Source organism: Pleurodeles waltl, chromosome 9 (assembly GCF_031143425.1).
Source record: "Pleurodeles waltl isolate 20211129_DDA chromosome 9, aPleWal1.hap1.20221129, whole genome shotgun sequence".
Classification (NCBI taxonomy): Eukaryota; Metazoa; Chordata; class Amphibia; order Caudata; family Salamandridae; genus Pleurodeles; species Pleurodeles waltl.
The window spans coordinates 391756996-391778203 of record NC_090448.1 but is presented as its reverse complement, the minus strand read 5'-3'; the positions used below and the strand labels follow the sequence as shown (position 1 = coordinate 391778203).

The 21208-nt window shown below is 42.3% G+C and overlaps 1 protein-coding gene across 5 annotated transcripts in view; it reads right to left on the bottom strand.

The window, feature by feature from the left end:
• The window catches only part of LOC138259377 (5'-3' exonuclease PLD3-like), a 106611-nt gene extending 85943 nt beyond the window's left edge, over positions 1-20668 (bottom strand). For 3 of the 5 annotated variants that reach the window (XR_011198712.1, XM_069207074.1, XM_069207076.1), the window contains exons 1-3: positions 20365-20668; positions 1311-1586; positions 458-571 (exon numbers count right to left, since the gene is read on the bottom strand). Coding sequence is in view for 4 of the 5 variants with exons in the window: in XM_069207074.1 (XP_069063175.1) it covers positions 458-571; positions 1311-1586; positions 20365-20403 (429 nt within the window). In the remaining variant the exon portion in view is untranslated. The remainder of the gene's footprint in view (positions 1-457; positions 572-1310; positions 1587-20364) is intronic. The other 2 variants (XM_069207075.1, XM_069207077.1) reach the window with 2 other exon arrangements.
• Between the last annotated feature and the right edge of the window lie 540 nt (positions 20669-21208).

The window sequence follows — 21208 nt, the reverse complement described above, 5'->3', positions numbered from 1 at the left end:
GAACACAGAAAAGAGTCAGGTCTCGCAGAAACTAAAGCACTAGACAAATAGGGTAGTAACGCCACTTACACTCAAACTCGAGGTTAAAACATTGACACAATTATATTCTCAGGCATGGGCCATTAAGGTATGTTCCCCTTGTGCCTCTGTAACACGGTGGTAAGTGGTATTCCTTCCCCCCAGGTGAGAAACAGTGACCACCACATCCTCTCAGACACAGGTGATTACTGATGTCATTTGTCACCCAGAGATTAAAGCATGAACTGGTTCTGCCACTCATATCACGGACTTTCCTCTACAGGCATCCCTTGTTTTTAGACAATGGGAGAGGTGCAATTTACATCACTTCCTCTAAGACTCAGGGCTCAGTCACACAATTTCTTCTTGGATGCAGGACTTACTGACAGTGCTTCATTTAAGTAAAATGTACATCCCTGGGTGCACCTCCCAAATGTACCTTTACCTTTGTCCCATCGTTCTTGTGGCTGATTTCTGGCTTTTCTTCATCGACCTCTTCCTCCTTTTCCTTACTGAATGGGATCCTAACCCGCTGTAGCAAAATTCGGGGGACCTTGAGGGGAACAACCAGGTTAAAACCCTTTATTTTTTAGGTTATAAGCCTCTGTACATAACCTCTATGTACCATATGTTGCACAAAGCACACTGGAGAGGGATGTAGTAGGCAGGTCGCTCACCTCCTCGGTACGTGGCTGTGGATACTTTCAGCGTCAATGCTGACGACAAGGTTCAGTTTCATGGGAATAGGAGTCATTCTGAGTATGTGTGTCTAATGTGAGGACCAGTATTGCCTATCCGCTGGGTCATTAGTTACTCATGGGGTCAGTGGATATTGGGATGGTGTCCTAGGTATTCCAGAACTGTGTATACGTCTGATAATTAGGGCACTTATTAGAAGAATAGTGATGCCTAGAAGATATTTTAGGGTCTGGAATTTGAAACTAATGGTAACTGGATCTGTAGGGCTTGCGTCTCCCTGTTGGGGTACACTCTAATTGTCTGTGGCATCTATAGTCCTGGCTTTAAAGTGTGCCAGTGCTGCCCTGCTACAAAACTTCAGTGTCTGGTGGATTATTTGATGACCAACTCTACACCTTAAACATTCAGGACCCTAAAGCCACTGAGTAAAAATATCTATTTTGCATAGAGGAGTATCTGGAAATGGCAAAAGGGACTGGCAAACAAATACATTTCCCGACGGTCTGGGTCTAAATGCAACATCTAACCGAGTCTTGACTACTTAACAGGATGGACTGGTGCACTCATGAGAGGACCAGGACATAATCACCTACCGATCCTTGGGTGCCACCTGCTGCCACCACCCGTGGGGCCTCATTTTCAGAGTCGCTGCTCTCTGGGGTCTTCTGCCGGACCCCCCTCAGACTTCTGGTTCTGGGGGCTTTCGCCTCTTCCTTTACCATGGGTTTTGGCGTCTCCTTGGCTGGTGAGCTGTGTGGCCCTGTTGGTCCCAGCTGCTGATCTCTGTGGGCTCTGATGCTGCTCCGAGGCTGAAGAAAGGATGAATCTTCCTCACCAACATCGGAGTCTGAATTACCACCTTCTGTGGCCTGAAAAAGCGAAATACAGACTACATTATTCAAAGCTTTGGATTTGACTCAATGAAACCTAAAAATGGGTGTTACTCAAGCTATGTATGCATTTGTACGGCGTCAGTTTATTTATTCATTCTAAAAAGATATTTCTCAATGAAGGACTGTGGAGGATAGAGTAGAGTGCAAGATATCACACGTGTATTGGCTTCCATGTACTACAGTACATTCTTTTATTATATAGAGTATTCAACCCTCGAAGTTTTGTTACACTCTTTGTAAAACAAAGTTTAAAGGTCAAATTGGAGCTATACGCAAGTAAGATAGTAAGATTTTAACTTTTGTTTAAAAAAAAAAAAAAAAAAAAACTTAGATATTAACCAGAAAAAAACAAATGTGAAAGTGGAGTTATACGTACAAATTCTCATCTAAAAAAAAGGAAACGTTCCAAAACCAAAAAATACACTGAAATTCACCAGATATACGTAAATGACCTACGTATAGCTTGTACTGCCATAGATTACAGACTACATCAGTGATGCAATGCGTGAGGTACTAAGCAGTGCATCATAACAGAGCAAGTTACACATAGGTCAGTTAATTATAATTGTCGAATTTCACTGTTTTTTTCGGTTTCAAAGCTTTAGAAGACCTACCTAGAATTTCACTTTAACTTTTTTTCTTGAATGTGATTCAAAGGGTGTTTTTAAGCAAGTTAAAATCTTACTACTTTACTTATGTATAACTTCAGTCATTATTGGACTCTCATCAGTATGTCAGCCTTGGCATGGTATGAACCTGACTTGTGCTGGGTGATTCAACAAACAGGAGGAAGACAAGAATGTCTATTATATAATGCTGACAAGATACTGGGTACAAATCGTTTACATTGATTCTGCGAGTATGATAGTCACGTGCAAGCCCTATGCTTAACGACTCGGTTTTAGACCTAAAAGCTCTTGCAAAATATGATAAAGTGATGTTTCAAGGGAGGACTTTTCAGACAAATGTATTAGTACATGGTCAGCCTTTGCTAACTTGTATGTTCAAGTATTTCTGGGTTGTTTCCATTTCTTATCCGCTATTTTTTTTTTTTTTTTTTTACAAATATCCCAACATTTGTAATTATTACATACTTGGGTTCTAAGTGGATCCTGATTTTCTATGTGAAAACCAGTGAGGTCAGTGCTTATTGAGAACAAAAGTTTTCCCAGCGTTTTGTTTTTACTTACGGTTAATACAATAAATTATGGAAAAATAGGCTAAGATATCCCCTGCTTAACCTTGTGATGTCACTACCTTCAATCAAACTATTTACTTGTCCCTGGAGCACTTTCTGGCTTATATACGACTGTTGCATACTTTTCTTGCTAGCAAAAAGCACTACTTTACCCTCCAGAGTTCTACCCACACAACAGAAAAAAAACCTTTTAACATAATAAAAAATGTTTTCAAGTTCAGTGTGAAAGAATAAGACAATTAGATGTAGCCTTTTGCTATTACATCCCTGGGATACAGAATTTTACTTTAGCTATGAACAGCATGGAGCCCCCTTGTTTTTCACAATGTCTAAGGAAAGATGCGCTTTTTACGAGATTCTGCAAGACCTAAAAGACGTTTTAACAGTGTCAGTTTGTGAAAGATCAACTAATAAGTATTTCCTGACAGAATTCACACAAGCGGTCATGATCCAATGGATAGAAGACTTGAACCAGGCCCAGAAGCTTTTGTCATTACGTCACATATGGCAAGTGTCATCACTACGGAACGTCACTAGCTTATGTGCATGCATGTAAAGGGCATGCCAGGCTTTCCATCTGGCTCTTATGCAAGTACTTTTCCATCATTCCTACAGGGATATGGAATTCCTATTGACCGATGCCCCAACTCCCTGCAGCCCCAACCCCCTGCAGCACAAACCCTTTGGCTCCCAGTGTACAGGAAAGGGAACCGTCTGCAGTTGAGGTAATGTGTGTATCCATATGGTGTTCGAACTTGTATTTCTGGTTCATTAATGGACAGCCTTCATTGTTAGAGTAAGCGCTGTAAATAAACGTTTTAAAGTCACACTGCATTACTGACAGTAGTTCCAGTAGAAAAAAAAAAAAGTGTGCATGCGTTTGCAAAGTTTAACATAATGAGGCTAAGTATAATGCTCCCAGAATGCTCTCTGATTAGATCCAAATATTTGCAGACGCTTGTAATCAAGAGTGATTATTCTTTGCTTTCAAAATAAAGTGTAAAAAAAAATAATAATAATACTAATTTGAAATTAAAGTAGGAAAAAAACGTTTTGCCACTATGACATGCTAGGTGCTATTTCTTTGAAGCATCATTTAGTAAAATGTGTTGATGCATGCTAGTATTTCCCAAAAATATTCCTAATGAAAAATCAGTGTAACCATTTACAACAAGATTATGGGAAGCATGAAAATAAACAAGCACTGGCAAAGCCAACCGATCAGATATTTTTTTTTTTTTTTAGTCTTTTGGTTTCATCAATGTGTGTCTTGGTTGGACATGGCTTTTGTAACACTTTATTGTTGTGGAAGCTGCCTGGCCCTCACCATTGTAACAAACACTGGCAAAAAGAAAACAAAAAAAGATTTTGGTCTCAAAAAGCACACATTGCCACCAGTGGCGTAACGAAGGCCCCACGTGCCCCCTCAGCACAGCACCTGCCCTGAGTGAGTCTGGATGGGGGTGGGAGTGCGATTTAGTTGTCTGTTTTTTGCAGGGTAGGGGCCTCCAGTTCTGTTACACCACTGATTGCCACAGTAGTTCCTCGCACTGAACAAAACTACTTAGTGTGCCAATATGCTCCTTGTGGAAGAGCAGAATGCGATCACTCACAGTAAAGCCAGCCAAGAGAGAAATAGAAGTTTAATTGAAAAAAACAAAATGTCTTTGTTAATGCCAGACCTAATTAGGGACCCAATTCTTAAAGAAAGTCACAAAAGTGCACCCATGGTATAGGACTTTGAATCAGTGTCTTTCATGAATTCACAAAAACTTACAGAAGTTGACTGAGGAAATCGTATTCATAGAAAAATATTTGTGAACTGCAGTTTAACACAAGCAAATATGCATGTGTAAATTTGCTCATGTGAAAATCTATTGAGCGTTTACAAATTTACTTTCCCTCCAACCACTTTTTTCCCCCAACCCTGGAAGAACTGCTACTGCTGCCATTGTCAGGAGTAAATGTCCAACCTTTCTCATTTTGTAAAAAGATTAGAGAAAAGCTGGTGAAAATCCTTAAAAAAAAAAAATACATGCACGTTAGTAGGTTTGCAGACTCAAAAGCATTACAGCCCTGGAACTATTGTTTACTGCTTCCTCCAGCCCCAGTATGTAGCTCTGCAGAAAGGTGGCAAAATAAGGAAACTGCTACTCTAGGGTTTGAAATTGCAAGTATTCAAGCCCTACTATAGTAGTAGCACTGGCATAATCAGAGAGGCTATTATCAGTGCTCTTACATAAAGAGATTGCTGCCATAATCTGTCACCACACTATGTGGCACCAAAGGGACAAGTAGATTTTTTTCACAGGGCAAGTAGATCTAAAAAGCAACCTGTCTCCTGGACAAGTAGATATTTTATTAAATTCCACACCCTTGCTCCTATATTGTTTCCCACAGCATCCACAGTATCATTGTGATCTATAAGCTACTTCCCAGAGCCATTTACTACCCACAGCACAGTACAGTGACATACTGAAGGGGTGAACAAGAACGTCCAAGACCTTCTTGGTACCATGCCAAGCCAGGTGAGAATATGTATGCACACAAGGTTATCTAACCGAACCATAAGGTAGAAATGAAACATCAACTACATAGTGGACAAAATCTTGACAAACCTCAGCATGGCTTGATAGTTCTATACCATAGATCTTAATACATCATCTGATCAGCTGCCCAATTCACACAACACAACATGCTCCATGCATCTGGGTCTCCGATGACACAACTTTTTGAGCTTCTTGGAAACAAATATTTCAAGATCCTTCTGAAAAGATAAACTCTGGTAGGTTCCAAATGAGTTCTCAACATGAATAAAGATTTAGAGATTTTCCAGCAGCTCAAAGAAAATATCCTAGCACTTCATCAGGACAGGTGAGAGTTCCTGACATTTTCTTGGAGTCCTTTAGGTACATGTTTCTTGGAGTTCTAAGTGTACAGGTTCTTGATGGACTGCCTTAAAGCACAACCTCAGAAGTTAGATGCGCTCAAACATCGCCATCAGACATTGTTGGAGAATCAGTTTCCAGGACATAGAAAACTACTGCAGATGCTTCATGTTTTAACAGCTACCATCATAGAGCCACCATGGCACTTCAACAAAAATGCCATCAAGCGGACCTGGGGACCATAGCAAGAGGGGGCCTTCCAAAATATGGTAGTACTGCAAGAGGACAATGGTAGATAGCTTACTTCGACCCAAGAAGACATACTGCACTCTTGGTTCACACCAGGCCCTCTTGTCTGGGTGTGGAAAAAGACAAAAGCAACAGCACACAGCCCATTCCCTGTTGTGCCCCCAGAGAGCGAAAATAGATCTAAGAGAGATAAATGCACATAGAAAAGAAGACAGAAAATAAGTCAGAAGCAATATATGGGGTAGTCAGTACTTTCATAATTACATCGATGGACATCCAACTCTGGTGGCCACAGACCACAAACATCAGGTTTTTCTCTTCCAGAAGTCGGCAACTCAACCTCACAGTGCAGTGAAAAATTTATATTTCAGCTTCCAAACCACCAGAATGTGGCGCAATTTCTGTTGAGAGTTGAAGGCCATGATAGCTCTTTATCTAGACCCATCGAGCCAGACATGAACGAAGAAAAGGAGGAAGCCCAAGTGATTGAGGAGGGTGTGAGCTTGATAATATACGATATTCAACGACTGGTCTTTGGATGAAGGGAAAATCACACAGAGATGTTCAACCCTTAAGTAGTGTTAAAGGTGGATTAAGAAAGCAGATGGAAAAAGCTGCTACAGTGTAACAGGTGCCAGGCACTGGCTAGCCAACATGAGCTGACAATCCTTCTCTGTGGCTGTCAGGAAACATCAATGACACGGCAAGTCTATTCCCAAAACAATGCCTCCTGATCATGCTATCCACCCTAAGCAAACAGTACAATTGGCATACAGTGGACACCAGGGGATGGTCAAAATGAGTGAGATTCTCCAGTATGAACCAGATGGTAAATGAGGAAACAGAGGGATGTCTCATATGCCAGACCACTGTAGCTCTCCACCACCACATCCTGGTTCACCAGAAGTCCCCCCGAGTGACTGCCTATCAGGCAACTACAGCGTCAGTTGAAAAATCTCCTAAGTGAAGAGTTATGAGTCCTGAACTGTTGTGAGGGCATAGGTGATATGAAAGTATTCAGCTGCTTGGTCCAGCTGGAATTAAGTCTCTAGGGGCAAGAGCCCAGTTGAAAAAGTCCATAGTTTGCACTGGGTTCTACTACTCTATGGGGAGAGGGGCCTGAAACATCAGCACATCTGAACAGTTTAAGGAAATAGCTGGCCAGCTATTCCCAGAGGCTGTATGTCATTACACTGCAGATAAGTACTTTGGGAGGCATTACATAGCAGCCACTACATAGAGTCACTGCATTGGGAGTACCTTTATACTGACACTTTGTAGGTACCTGCTGTTTGTTAGCTTATGTGTGTGTATTAAGTTTATTCACATTTTAGGTTTTTCATATACATGTGTGTCTTAATTGGTTTTAAGTAATCCTTTTTATACATAAATGTTAATTTGCTGTTCAATTTTATTTTAGATTTAATTTACTTTATTTTTCATCTTGTTAAACCCTCATTGTATCTAATTTTAGAGTACCTATTGTGTGTGTGTGTGTGTGTCTATATATGTATATATATGGATTACATTATCACTGCCTTTTTCTTTTGGGAATAGGCCTCCTACCCACCTATTTGTTCTACAATGGGGTAAACATCCATTCGAATTGAGAGTTGTTGTCAACAATAAGGAGATCTGGTGGTCTTGACCCAAAAATGAATTTGGAAGGGAATAGCTTAGGACTACTGATGTACTCAAAATAGTGTAGGTGGGAGGAGTTGATAATGTGTACCACTGCCTTAGCAGAACTCTAATGCTGCACACATGATTTATTGCCTATGTTAGCAATGCCTAAATGGATAAGCTAGGAGTCTCCTTTTCACATCTTGGCTCTGGACATGAGAAAGAGTTGATTAGCTTGCTTGGCCTAGAAGGTTTACATTCATATAGCTGAAGGTCATCTTCTTTCTTTCTAATTTCCGTCCCTGGTACCCGTGTACCCCCTTGATTTTCCAGGGAACCATGCCATCTCCTATGGAGGCCTATTTGTTAAATACTATATACTTGTGTCTTTCCTTAGCTGCATATATTTTACGCAACTATTGGCGAAGGTAGAGGGCGGCAGGTCTTTCTGGCCGCTTTTGTGATTCACAATTGTATTTTTATTTTCGATAATAACACTTTTAAGGCGCCTGAGCGCAGAGTTTCTTTGACACTTCTGTGGTGTGTGGAATAACGCTGCAAGTAAGTGTTCCTGCACTGACATCCACGTACAATTAACGAATTGAGGGGCCATTTTCCTGGGACAAATCCCTTTAGGATTGTTATTGGCGAACTGGTCCTCTTAAACACCTGCTGTATTTTTGTTTGCCCCAATTCTGCACAAACTTACCGCATCTGTCAGAATCCCTAATTCAGGCAGTAACTTGTGATACATTTGTATGTGATAACACCAGGGAACTCAAAATGAAGGCCCAAGATTTTTATTTTTCCTTCTTGAACAGTGGGCAGCTGAGAAACTAAAGCAAACTGCTTGTCTGTAACATCTTTAATACATTAGTAATATTTTGTCTGATACTTGGATTCAATGGGCAACATCATCCATGGTAAACTACTGGGACACGAAATTGCAACAGCCTCAGTGTCTCAGGCCGCTGGGATAAGACTGCTATATACTGCAATGTTATTACTTTGCAAGCTGCATAAAACTGTTTGGAGTCATATCTCGTTTCCAGTTGGTGCTAGGATCCTATATTTTTTTCGCTCATGCATATTTTACCTATTTACCTAACTGAGAACAAAGACCTGCACGATGTTCATTTTTAAAGTAATGTCCAAGACTGGACATTTAGTTTAGAACGTCTGTTTACCTCCTTGTACTGTATTTGAGTTTGAAAGGAATCACCTACCCGAGTAAGCTTTAACTGCATGACCTGAAAACCATAGGTGAAGCAAGTATACAGTGGGATACACAGCGCAAATTACAGCACTTCCCACTGGTACTTCTCAGCTACCATTAACTATTCCATGCCTCAAAGGAAACCAAAACTCAGAGAATGGATGAGGAAAAGAAAACATCTTCTATAGTGGATTAGCTGTATTACAGTGACAAAGAGTCTGGAAGTGATGTGGACTGCAAAGAGAACGCTTGTAGAAAAGATGCATTTTCACAGTAATTTGGACATATCCCTTCCCAGCAACATAACATGTATTTCTAGATACAACCAGATGGTACCTAGTGGTGACGTATGGCAGATACTGATGCCTGTTATATAGAAGAATGTGATGGCATGGATGACATGGAGACATAACAACATATGATAAGCTGTTAGGCCTTGTGTTAGCATTGCAAGTCTTGGACACCAGTGGTGTGGAGGTGTAGGCAACTGACTGATTCACACAGTGGTGACCCAAAACAATTGTCAGTCACAGCTGATCTCGGACATGGTATTATACTGTAGCTGCATTCAGATAGCACTTCATGCCCCTGCGAGCCACCAAGGCACAGACGTGGATTGACAACATGCTACTCCATAAAGTGTGGTTGAATGGAAGGACGTGGAATTGTGGCCAGTCATATGTGGGAGTGTTTTGAAGTTGTACACAAGGACAAGCATGGTGTTCTTGTTTTGTAACATGTTGATGCGCATCCACAAGTACCGCAGTGATGAGAACCTTATACAATAGTTGTGCCTTGTTGGAATCCTGTGGGTGTAGCCTATGCGGCTGTGGTCTGGGCTTGTGTTTGGTGAGTAGTAGTATGATCTTTTCCTGTCATTGTGATGAGTGGAATGACGCAGAGTGAGAATGTTGCACACGTGATCACACCTACCACTTTGTGAAGGAGATTTAGTTCCAGTTCCTGGTTGCACTGGGGCTTGAAACCTCTGTTATTCATAGCCTCCTTGAGTGCAAGGTGTACTGCTTGTTTTGGCAAGTGCCATCCTACATCATCTCTGGAGCAAGAGCCGGGTGGGTCATTGCTGCATTCCTGAGGACCAATCTGTCTTGGATGTTTCTTATTTTGAAAGGGAGAGTTCCATAATATTGCTGCACCTACAAAGAAGGAAGTTCCACCCATGCACGCCTTCTTGAAGACAGGGGTGGCCAGCAGTGGTCATAGTCTGAAGTTAAGGGTATATTGTGCTGGTTCTTTGTGAAGTCTTACTTGGGTGGGGGATGGGCCTTTAAGGGACGGCTCAGAAACAATGGTCCAATGTGGGATTGTCTAGGCTGTGGGCAATCTAGCTTCAGGATGATGTGTGCGCCATTGGCATACTTGTAGCAGACTGAAGGACTTAGTGGGGGCTGGGTAGTGCCTTCGGGTAGGCGTTGAAGGAGAGAGGGTTCTTCGATGAGCCTTGTGGAGATCCAATATCGGTACTGAAGGGAAGATCTCTGAAAGAGGGAACCCGTCATGATGTTGCACGAGTCCAGGAGATCAAACCTAAGCGGGAGGGGGGGGTGCGGGTGGCTGGAAACACACTCGTTTGGTATAGATTATCTTAAATAACAAGGAATACTGAAGTAGTTTAATGCCAGGTTTCAAGAATCAGAATCCCGACTGCGTGTTAAGAGTTGCCAGTACAAAATTCTAAGCTGCTGTTATCCAAACCAAGTATTTAATTTCGCATACTGGGGAGAGAGGGGAGGAAAATTGTAAAACTAAAATAAACACATTTTGATTGGGGTCATCAAATTGCCGTGAGTGTGTAGGACACTTGGTCCTCTTAACGACATCGCTGATAATTACTGGTATGTGCAGTAACTCCTGTTATAGATGCCTCATTATTTGGCGATTATTCATAATGGGTGCCATTTATCCCACACGATAAAGTTTCCGTGCAGTAATGTTATTTTTCAGGTGCGATATACCTCGCGCCAAACACGGGGGGACCCCTCGTGAGGAGTGCCCAAGTGTGATTTCCATTTGCTCCCTACTTCATATGGTAAATGTATGATCTTTTAGAAAGAGCGTGTGCGCGCAAGGGAGAGCGCAATGAAGGAGTGAGACACCCCTCAGTAACCACAGTGAGCTCTCCTGTCAAGAGTCCTATGTGAAGTGTTGTGCTCGGCATGCATGTGAGGTAGTCTGTGTATGTGCGCAAAAGCAAGAGGTGATGTTTTTGTCTAGGTGGGTTGGTATTTGTGTGAGAAGAGTGTCAGTATGCATGTGACATATGTGGGTGTGTGCACAATGCGGTGCAAGGTGGGTCACTGGTGTGTGAAAGAAGGCATTACGTTGTGTGTGGTCTCACGATCGCTGGCATGTCAGCGAACAGAAGTGGGTGGATGAAATGGTCCGTGTATGGAATGCGCGGTGCATGGATGCTGATGTGGGTACACCGCGTGGTGCGTGTAGATGCATGAAATATTGTGTGCATTCTACATACTGCATCATCCATATTAAATAACTTAGACCCGAAATTGCTACTGATACAGACTCGGACCGCTAGGATAACATTGCCATATAATCCAATGTTATTCTGACTGTAGCGCCTTACCTTACAAACTGTGTAAAACTGTCTTCAGGTCATAGCCCCCTCACAAATGGTGCTAGGGTGTTCTAAATGCTTTGGTCATGCATATTTACTTAACTTACTCGAGAACAAAGAGTTTTAAGTAATAACTACGACTTGATCATTGAGTTTCTAATGTCTGATTACCTTCTTGTACTGAAACTGAGCTTGAAACGTGATCACCTGTTGAAGTAAGCCCTATCACAGCACGAATGCCACAGGCAAGCTAAGTGAATAAAAGGGGTTCGTTCAATAGTACTTGAGGCCCTGGGGCAAAAGTTGCAAATGACAGCACCCACCACTGATACATCTCAGTTACCAGGGGCTGCCCCATGCCTCAGAGGAACCAAAACTCACAATGACTCAATGAAGAAAAGAAAGCAGATGCCATAGTGGGTTACCAGCACCACAGTGAGAAACAAAGCATCAACAACGGAATTGATGTGGGCTGCAAGGAGGATGCGTGTATAAATGATGCAGCCGTAGAGCGTTTTGGACATATGCCTGCATACACATACGCACGCACCGGCGAATAGTTAACTTCTGTAATGCATTGAGCGCACTGAAGTGCAAAAGTATTGGAAAGGCCAATAGGTCTCACATTTTGGAACTATAGGCTTTGCCAATGTTTTTAGCCACACAATGTCTAAAGAATTAAAAATAATAAAAAAATAAAAAAACCTTTGCCGCTGACTGAGTCAGTTTGTCGGCACCAGCACAATCCATGCAAGGGCCTACAAAATGACATTCTTTTTTCTTTTTATTTACCGATCCGAATTAGATCCATAACTAAAAAGAAAGTATTTTTAACGTTGATGGGGAAAGGGGAACAACACGGGGTGGACGCAACAGTGGGCGTGGGTGGGGGCAAAAGCAAAATGGTGCTGGAGGGTGGGGGCGAAGCAACACGGAGGGTGGGGGGAATCAAGCGGGCTAAAGACAGCAATGTGTAGCAGGCAGGAAGAAGCACATTTGTGGGGGTGAGAGGGGAGTGGGAGTACATGAGGGGGATAGCTGGAAAAAACATGCAATCTCAGAGTGCTTAAACAAAAACAAAAAAGTAGCACATGGAAAACGAACAGTGGAAGGCCAAGTAATGACTCCATGCTCTAAGGGAGGGTAAAGACATGAAGAGGATATAAATCCCATACAAGCTAAAAAAATAACAAGCATTGACAAGGCCAATAGGTCTTGCCTATACACAACTTATTGGCTTTGGCAATGTGTTTTTGCCATGTTGTACACCAGTGTGGCTGCTGTTCAGCATTGCTAAAAGTTAGTGGCGTGGAGTGTGCTTGAGTGGAGTGGGGGTAGTAGAGTGTCATAGACTGGATTTGTTGGATTAGTGTCACAGTTAAGTACAGGGGAGTACTGTTCAGTGCAGAAAGTGTCAGAGTGCAGTGTCACATGCTGCAGTGGCATAGAGTGGTGTGGGGTGGAGTTGGTAAGAGTGGATTCAAGTAATGGAGTGGATTGGATTGGAGTATATTTGGGTGGCCTGGATTGGGGTAGAGCAAGTTGGATTGAGTGGAGTAGGGTGGATTGAAGGTGGGTAGATTGAAATGGGGTGGGGTAGATTGGATTGGAGTTGGTTGGATTAGATTGGTTTGGGGAGGGTGGATTGGAGTGATAGGACTGGTGTGGATTGGATTAGAGTAGGATGGTTTGGAGTGGGGTGGATTACCCTGGACTGGAGTGGGGTGGGGTGGACTGGGTTACAGTGGGGTGGACTGGGGTGGTGTGGGCTTGAATGGAGTGGTGTGGGCTGGAGTGGGATGGACTGAAATGGGGTGGGGTGGGGTGGATTGGGGTGGGGTAGAACAGAATGGGTGGATTGCATTGAGGGGGATGGATTGGAGTGGGGTAAAATGGATTGAGTGTATTGGACTGTAGTAGAGTGGATGGAGTGGACTGAGGTGGAGTGGATTGAGGTGGGGTGGACGGGAGTGGGGCGGGGTGGATTGGAGTAGGGTTGAATGGGTTTGGCTGGATTGATTTGGAATGGGGTGAACTGGAGTTTTAAAAAATATCAATTTTATCCTAACAGTACAACAAGCATTGGCACGGCCTACAGGTCTCACCTGTGGGACCTACTGCTCTGCCCATGTTTTTTTAGCAATGCTGTTTTAAGGAGGAAAGTAAAAATAAATAAATTAAATGATGCTATGGCTCTGCCGTGTCGTTTCATGCATCACACATTCACATGCCTACAAAATGTGCTGGTGCTTTTTCCCTCCTCTTTATTGACTGATCTAAATTGGACTGATAAATAAACAAAGGAGTACAAACGCATTTTGTGTTAAAAAGTGGGTTGGGGAAGGAACAAGGAGAGAGAGGGGAGAAGCAACATGGAGGGTGTGGCGGGTGGAAGCATCGCGGAGGGCAGGGTTGATAGCAACACGAAGGATGGCGGGAGAAGCATTTATCACCTGTGAGAAAGAGCAATGTGGAATGTGGGGGAACAGAAGCACACAAGTGAGAGTGGAAAGTGGAACGGGGAGAAGCACAGGAGTGAGACAGGAATCTGAAGGCTGAAGCACTCAAGGGCAAGCACAACACGAAAGAGTGGAGGGGAGAAGAACAAGGGCAGGAGCAACATGGAGCCCGTTGGAGTGGCGAGGAGAAGTACACGAGAGACACAGCCGGAAAGCACATGCATGCTAATGGAGTGTTTAACCAAAAAGAAAAAAAAGGATTGTCTACAAAATACAGAGTGAATTGGCACAAGTAATAAGGCCATGCTCCAGGGGAGGGAGAGACACAAAAAAGGAAGGAAAGCCCACACAACCAGTCTTCAAAAGAGGGTTGACTGCACTGGTAGGATACTTTATTAAAAGCATGCCACGTAACGTGATGAACACTACATTTTCTTATTGCCACTGCACAACAATTAAAACGCACAAGGCAATCAAATATGAACTTTCTGCAAAATGTGAATCTGCCCAGGGAGCGCTCCCCCTAGGGTTCACAGCAACATCCTACCATAAAGTTCCTTCTGCACGTTCACGTATTGATTTCCATAGAAAAGGCCAACTTTGCTTACCTAGATGCAAAGTTTCAGGTGAGAACAAGTTAATCAAAAGTAAGCAGGAACAAATTTAGGCCACATCTTTCCATGAAAACAGTAATGAGTTCAAAATCGTTGTGCATAAATGACAAGCTTCTAGGGGAATTGAGAGTCAAGATGAATGAAAGGATGGTTGTTATGTAGGTGTTGGTTAGAGAGGTGGTGGTTAGGGTGGCTATGGCTAGGGTAGAGTGGCAATAGTGGTGGTAGGGTGATGTTGGTATGGTGGAGGGTGCATGTGTGCCTGCATGTGTCTGAATGAGTGAGTTTTTGTGAGTATTTACATGTTGATGATCCTCTATTCCTCAAAACAAATACAATCCCAGCAATCTTTTTTTCCAAAAGCCTTCATGGAATATCGTTTTAAACATGCAAAAGGGGATGTTGGAAAAAGGCAGCCTAACAGATGGCATAGTTCAATACTGACCCAATTCCTTCGTAAAATTTTAACAATGGGTCATGGACCGCACGGAGGCACTGTTAATACTTGATGTGCCTTATAGAGAAATAAATAATATAAAAACTAGTTGTATTTAAATAGATATGTATAACTTCTCCTATTAAACATATTGAGCCACCGGAAACGGGATCCTGCTCTTTATCCCCCGCAATGATGCCAGCAAGTGTCATACCACATATGCTTTGCTAGCCCAACCCCTGGCATACACCATAGCGTGTTGTACTGTTGGGCTTGTAGTCTCGCTTCTGCATTTTCAATGCTTAAGTTCACATTTGCAGACACAAAGTGCGGCTTCTTTAAAAGGTAGTTTTGTCCTAAGGTACAGTCGTTATGCCTCCACTTGGCAGCTACAGGCAGGGAGGCATGAATGTTTTAGGAGCTGTGAAATCGTACCTAAGGGTTATTATATAGTGAGCCAGTAGGCTGCTTTAGGGCTGCCCTAGGTGCCTCGGGCACAAAGTCACCTCTTCTGTCTGTCACAAGCCTCACATGATGTGCTTATTTTATGTAAACTGGGATTAGACTCAGTCAAGTCAACTCCGTGGCTGAGGCTAGTTGAAAGGGCCCATGAGGTAGAGGTAGAAGACTGGCTACGTGCACTTGATGGGGAATGAGCTTATGAATGAAATTAAGTGTGTGGATCTGCCTGTTTGGGGTGGGTGGGGTTACTTATAAACAAGGTGATAGGGTATACTCACATGGAAGGTGGTGTGAATGATCATGCGTAGAGTGGTTGGGTGTGTATGTAATCATACTTGTGCCTGAGGTGGAGAGGGTACTCAGGGGTATAATGGGGTGTGCATGCACACTAGATTGGGCTCCAAGCACAGTGAAGATGTTTGCTCATGGGTGAAGCAAGTGCGTGAGCGGAAACTGGGGGCTCCCAATAGAATGTATGTTGATGGTTTTAAGATGGCACCTGTGACTGTTCAGCAGTCCTAGCCCTTTTTTGGTAAAATCTTCACTCACACTTATCACAATAAAACATTTCAAGGAAAAGGCATCATTTTAGGGACTATTTTGAAACAAGCATGGTAAAGCCAACAGGTCACACCTTTTTGAACTACTGGATTTGCCACAAGAAAAAAAAAAAAATGACATAGCCATAGGGGAGCAAATACATGTGCACATACATCACTACACATGTGCATGCCTATGGAATGACACAAACAATTTTGTTTTGTGTTAATTTAATGATCCAAGATGGCACACTTAATTTGAATCAGTAAATAAAAAAATATAATGTAGTATTTTTTTGCACTGCATAATGGCCCAGGAGTAAATCAGAGTCGCCAGACCCTCCAAAAACTACAAGTACAGAAAACTGGAAGGACAGCAGGGGGTTCAGGGATCAGTGGGGAAGTAAGTAGGGCAAGCGGATGGGGTGGGGTGAAATGTGGCTTGTCCTAGAAAGGCCAGAAAAAAAACGGAAAAGCCAGAGAGGTTGTGGGTGAAGCAGTGGACAAGCTTTTTTTCTTCGTCCCTCCTCTGGGGGGGAGGGGGTGTCTGAGATAATGGACCAAAACGGTGAGGAAGTGGTGGGTGTTTGGGGGATGGGGAAGCAGCAAACAAGGGAAAGAGTTAGAAAACGTGTGCATTCTCATGGGGTGTTAAAATAAAAAAGTAGTTCCCTGAAGATGAGCAGTAGAGGAATACAAGTCATGAAATCAACATGATGGTAAATAGCTATGCTCCAGGGGAGGCACAAACACAAGAAGTGAATGGTAAGCCATCAAAAATGAAACAGGCAAATAAGAGTGACAATAAAGCCAACCAATGGTGACCAATGGGTGGGGTCTAAGCCAGTCTTTCGCAAACAGAAAGCTAGAGGCTATCTGGTAGGTGAGACCTAAAAACGTCTCACTTAGTGAGCCAACAAACTATGCTGGATAATTAAATTAATCTTTGTATTAATATTGAATGGATTACATTTTATTTCATCATGTCAAGGATTAAGTGTCAAGGTTTGAATATAACGAAATCAATGTTGGTGTACGTGGAGTGTTTGTGATTAGACAGTGTTGTAGGAGCACAGATGTGTAGTGTGTGCACACAAGCTTGATTTACAAACTGCACTTTGTAGACTATAAAGTAGTACTAAAGCAATACTGCTCACATGCAACAAAATGTAATTTGCAAACCTACAGCTGGAGGCCTCTGATATTTCTGTTTGAAGACCTGCGCCACAGTGGCAGAGTCCTCTGCACATATAAGTATGCTATTGTGACTGGGTGAGTGTTGGGTAAATAGGAAATTCCTCAAAATCGGTAGGGTTACAAGAAATTTAAAGCTGGGTTTGAGAGGAACATGCTAAAACAAAATATACCAGCAAAATGAATTCGACCATTGCAAGTCACAAAATACACTCCGAAAGTTACTACAGCCCTAAAAATGTACTCCAATCCTGGCTTGGAACAAGTCAAACAACACACATGGTCAACCACTGGTACTGTTACACTATCCCATTGATAACAATGGAGGGAAGGAATTGAATTACATAAGACCCCTTAGAAACTTATGATAAATTAACTAAATTAGTTTGACATTTAACTATGTATCATAACAAGCCAAAGTTCAAGGGCCCTGAAACAGTGGTCCACGTCGGGCTCCGGAAGCCCAAAATATAATCTCACCCAAAAGTGAAGGAAGTTGCAGAGAACTCCTGTATTGCAAAGAAAATTTAATACACCAAGTACGCTATCACCAAAGGCATGCTTGGTGTATTAAACTTTCTTTGCAATTCAGGAGTTGTCCGCGACTTCACCTAAAGTTTAGATGAAATGTGTGTGTAGATATATATATATATATATATATATTTTTTTTTTTTTTTTTTTTAAGCATTTAAGTATAATTATTAATTTTTCATTTACAATGGAAAATTCTTCATTTACAATGCTTGAACACATTAAATCAAGTTTTCAAAAAATGTTAATGTTTATATATTTAAATAAGTCTATGTTATTTTATTATTTAACAACACTTAGGGGGTTATTCTAACTTTGGAGGAGTGTTAATCCGTCCCAAAAGTGACGGTAAAGTGACGGATATACCACCAGCCGTATTACGAGTTCCATAGGATATAATGGACTCGTAATACGGCTGGTGGTAAATCCGTCACTTTTCCGTCACTTTTGGGACAGATTAACACCTCCTCCAAAGTTAGAATAACCCCCTTAATTTGATGAGTTAACGTGCTGTAACATTTTATTTTACTAGTCCCAAGGTAATACATATTTTTAATTAGTTCACATTTATAATACACATTAAACTATATTAAATATCATTTTAAATAATAAAAACTTTATTACATGTCCCTTTACTTTCTCCTACGGAGATTGCGACCAAAAGATGAAAAGTTACTAGCAGTAACTTTCCACTCATACATTATGTTGGAACAGACTCCACCCACTGGTGTAGACATGCAAATCTAAACCCTGGTGTAAATCTCCACGCAGAAATGCTTAATATCAAAAAAGTGGAGTTACAGCTAAGTGTACTACATTTGAGAAACTACACACATGTATATTTACCTTTTGAATTGGCCACAAGGTGTTGCAAGCTAATCTTTATGCATGTGGACTGTTGTATGTGCGCACAGGGTGTTGTGCATCTTTGCCCAATCCCGGTTCAGAGCGCACAGGCACATTGTGTATGAGATATATGAGCATTTACATCTGTGCTTTGTATGAGGCTTTAGGTGGAATGAAAAAATTGAGGGGTTCCAAAACAGGCACAGCCTTTATAATTAAGGGCATGGCTTAAACACAAACTATATTTACATGATTCCTAAAGTGTGCCACATGACCAGTATTTTTGCTCCTCTCAGCGCATTCTGCTAGTGCATTGAGATACACAATACATCTGATTTTTAATTAAAACCAGCCAGGACCTCTGGCTTTAGCAAAGGTTGTTAGCGGTAGAAAATAAATGAGTAACAATGATTTTGTTGTGGATATTTTAAAATGTTTAAATTTTAGTATTGAGAGACTGTAAATTAAACATTACGGAGGACTGTAGAAAGGGTAGTGATCGTCAGAATGTTGCCATCACTCCCACTGAATTCACTATATATTAGACAGGTAAGCCTTTTTCATTCCAGGTCTCGTCTATTTGCATATCTTACACCTCATTTCTTTCCAGCACCCTCTTTTCTCTCTCTCCTGAATGCTCTTCCTCCCATCTCCTTTCAACATCTCCCTCCAAAAGATACCACACCCACGCACCTGTAAGAACTGCGTTTTGTTTTTTAAGCCCTGTCAATATGTTGAAAACTGTGTACAGTAGCACAAAATCACAGCTGTGACAAATAGTGACCATTGCTCTGCAGAGGCCAATTATTCTGGCCACCTTTTTGGCCCACCTACAAGCACAGTGAAACTCACACTGCCTTCAGCTTCAACTGCAGAGCACTCAGTCGCAGCCCTTTTTACACTTGAAGGTGACTCAGTTTAAAATATGCGCTACACAAGAGTAATTTTATACACAAAAAATATATACTGAACACAACTTCATGGAAATAGCTAACACTCTTAGAGAATGCAAGATTAAGAAAAACCTAAAGAATAAACAGGAACTAAATCGCTGACATGGATTTAACTTTTTTACATTAATTGATCAAAACTCGATCAGTATTTTAGGCACTGAAGTTTATAACATCACTATAAGCCCAATAGGGACCCGTTTCAATGTCCGTTTTTAATTACTTCCGGGAGTGAGACCCGGAGGCGCCCACCACACTTACGGCCCTGGTGAGGGCGTAGTGATATTTCTTTGAGGTGTATATATTTAAGTATGCTGCTAAGCAAGTGCAACGTCCGGTAATAGGAAACAAAGAAAAAGGCGAGGTGGCTAAGAGCCAGCGCTGCCGACTTTGAAAGTGAGGGCTCCAGGTTCCAGTCGTGGCGTCGCCTCAACATTCTGGGCAAATCACTTAATCTCATCCTGTCCACAAAAATTAACGGGTCCTTGTGTCATCTAACTGGTGTTCGTGAAAGCGATACCAATGCCTTCGGGTCGAGTTAGCGCTAAAATGAAAACTGCCAGCATAAAAAAAGGTTTGTGTCAAGTCTTAAACCTCTCGTTTAGAAAAGGATAATGAATATGAGCGCAGCAAGAAATCTTCACACAGAGGAAACCCCAGATATACAGATTTCAGTACTAGGAGTTTAGAGAAATGAAATATGGTTTCGGGAGATAGGTGTTTTTATTCACTCAACGGCAAGCATCCCTCTACAGACGGGCCTTCTCACAGGCCCAGGGAAGCTCAGCTCATATACAATTTACGAGGCTCCCTGAAAAGTAGCAAATGCGTTTCTATTTTTTACAAATGGCCTAAAAAACAACAAGTCTAAATCTAAGGCGCCCTTCGAGCTTGTAGTCCGAGCTAAAGAAATGCCTCTCGTCCTTCTGAGGCACCACTGCGCCAGAACTCGCCTGCAGGCGGCCAGATCGCCTTGTTGGGGTCTTCCTCATGGTTTCCTCTGGGATGTACAGGGATGCAGGAGCGTGCCGATGGCGGGAGTCTCTCTTCTTCTATGAGGCGTTAGATGTTTCAAACTTTCGAGCCCCTCCTGCAGAAGTGACAGCTTCTGGTAGGAAGCGAAGGGGAGAGGGTGGAGGGGCGGAGACAGGGGAAAGCGGATGAAAAGATTCGAGGGGAAGAGCGGAGGGAGGAACGGCCCGAAGCAGATGGGCGCGGACAGAGGTGAGGGGCGGAGCACGGCTTTGAGCTGTGGTGCACCCGGAAGAGCCGGTGCTCCGTCTTTACAATCTCCCCGTTCGTATGGGGTATTTAGTAGAGGGCGCAGATTTTCCGAACATAGCTCAAACTAAGAGCCTCATTTCCCACGCCCTCCACTACCATTAACTTTAGGCAGATCATGTAACAAAGAACTATACATTGTTTTTTTTTTGTAAACAGAATCTCGTGCAGGGAGTCCACAATAACAGAAAAAAGAAGCAGGGCAGTGTCAAGTAGAAAGAAAATATGTGTCGGGGTTCTCTGAAGAGCTGTAGCCGAAAATCATATATTTTACAAGATTTCGAGCTAAACCGTGAACTAGAATCCCATGTTTGATACAGAATACAACCTCACTGGTGTTTGGGTGCCTGTGTGTTGTCGTTAATTCACCCAAATATACGGAACACAGGAAACACATGCACCTGTTGGTTTTACCAATGTTTGTTAGCTCTGAATTATGTTTAATATCCCGGTGTTCTTCCCAATCATTTCCCTCTGCAGGCTCCCTTTATTAGACACCTACGCCCTTTTTTGTCC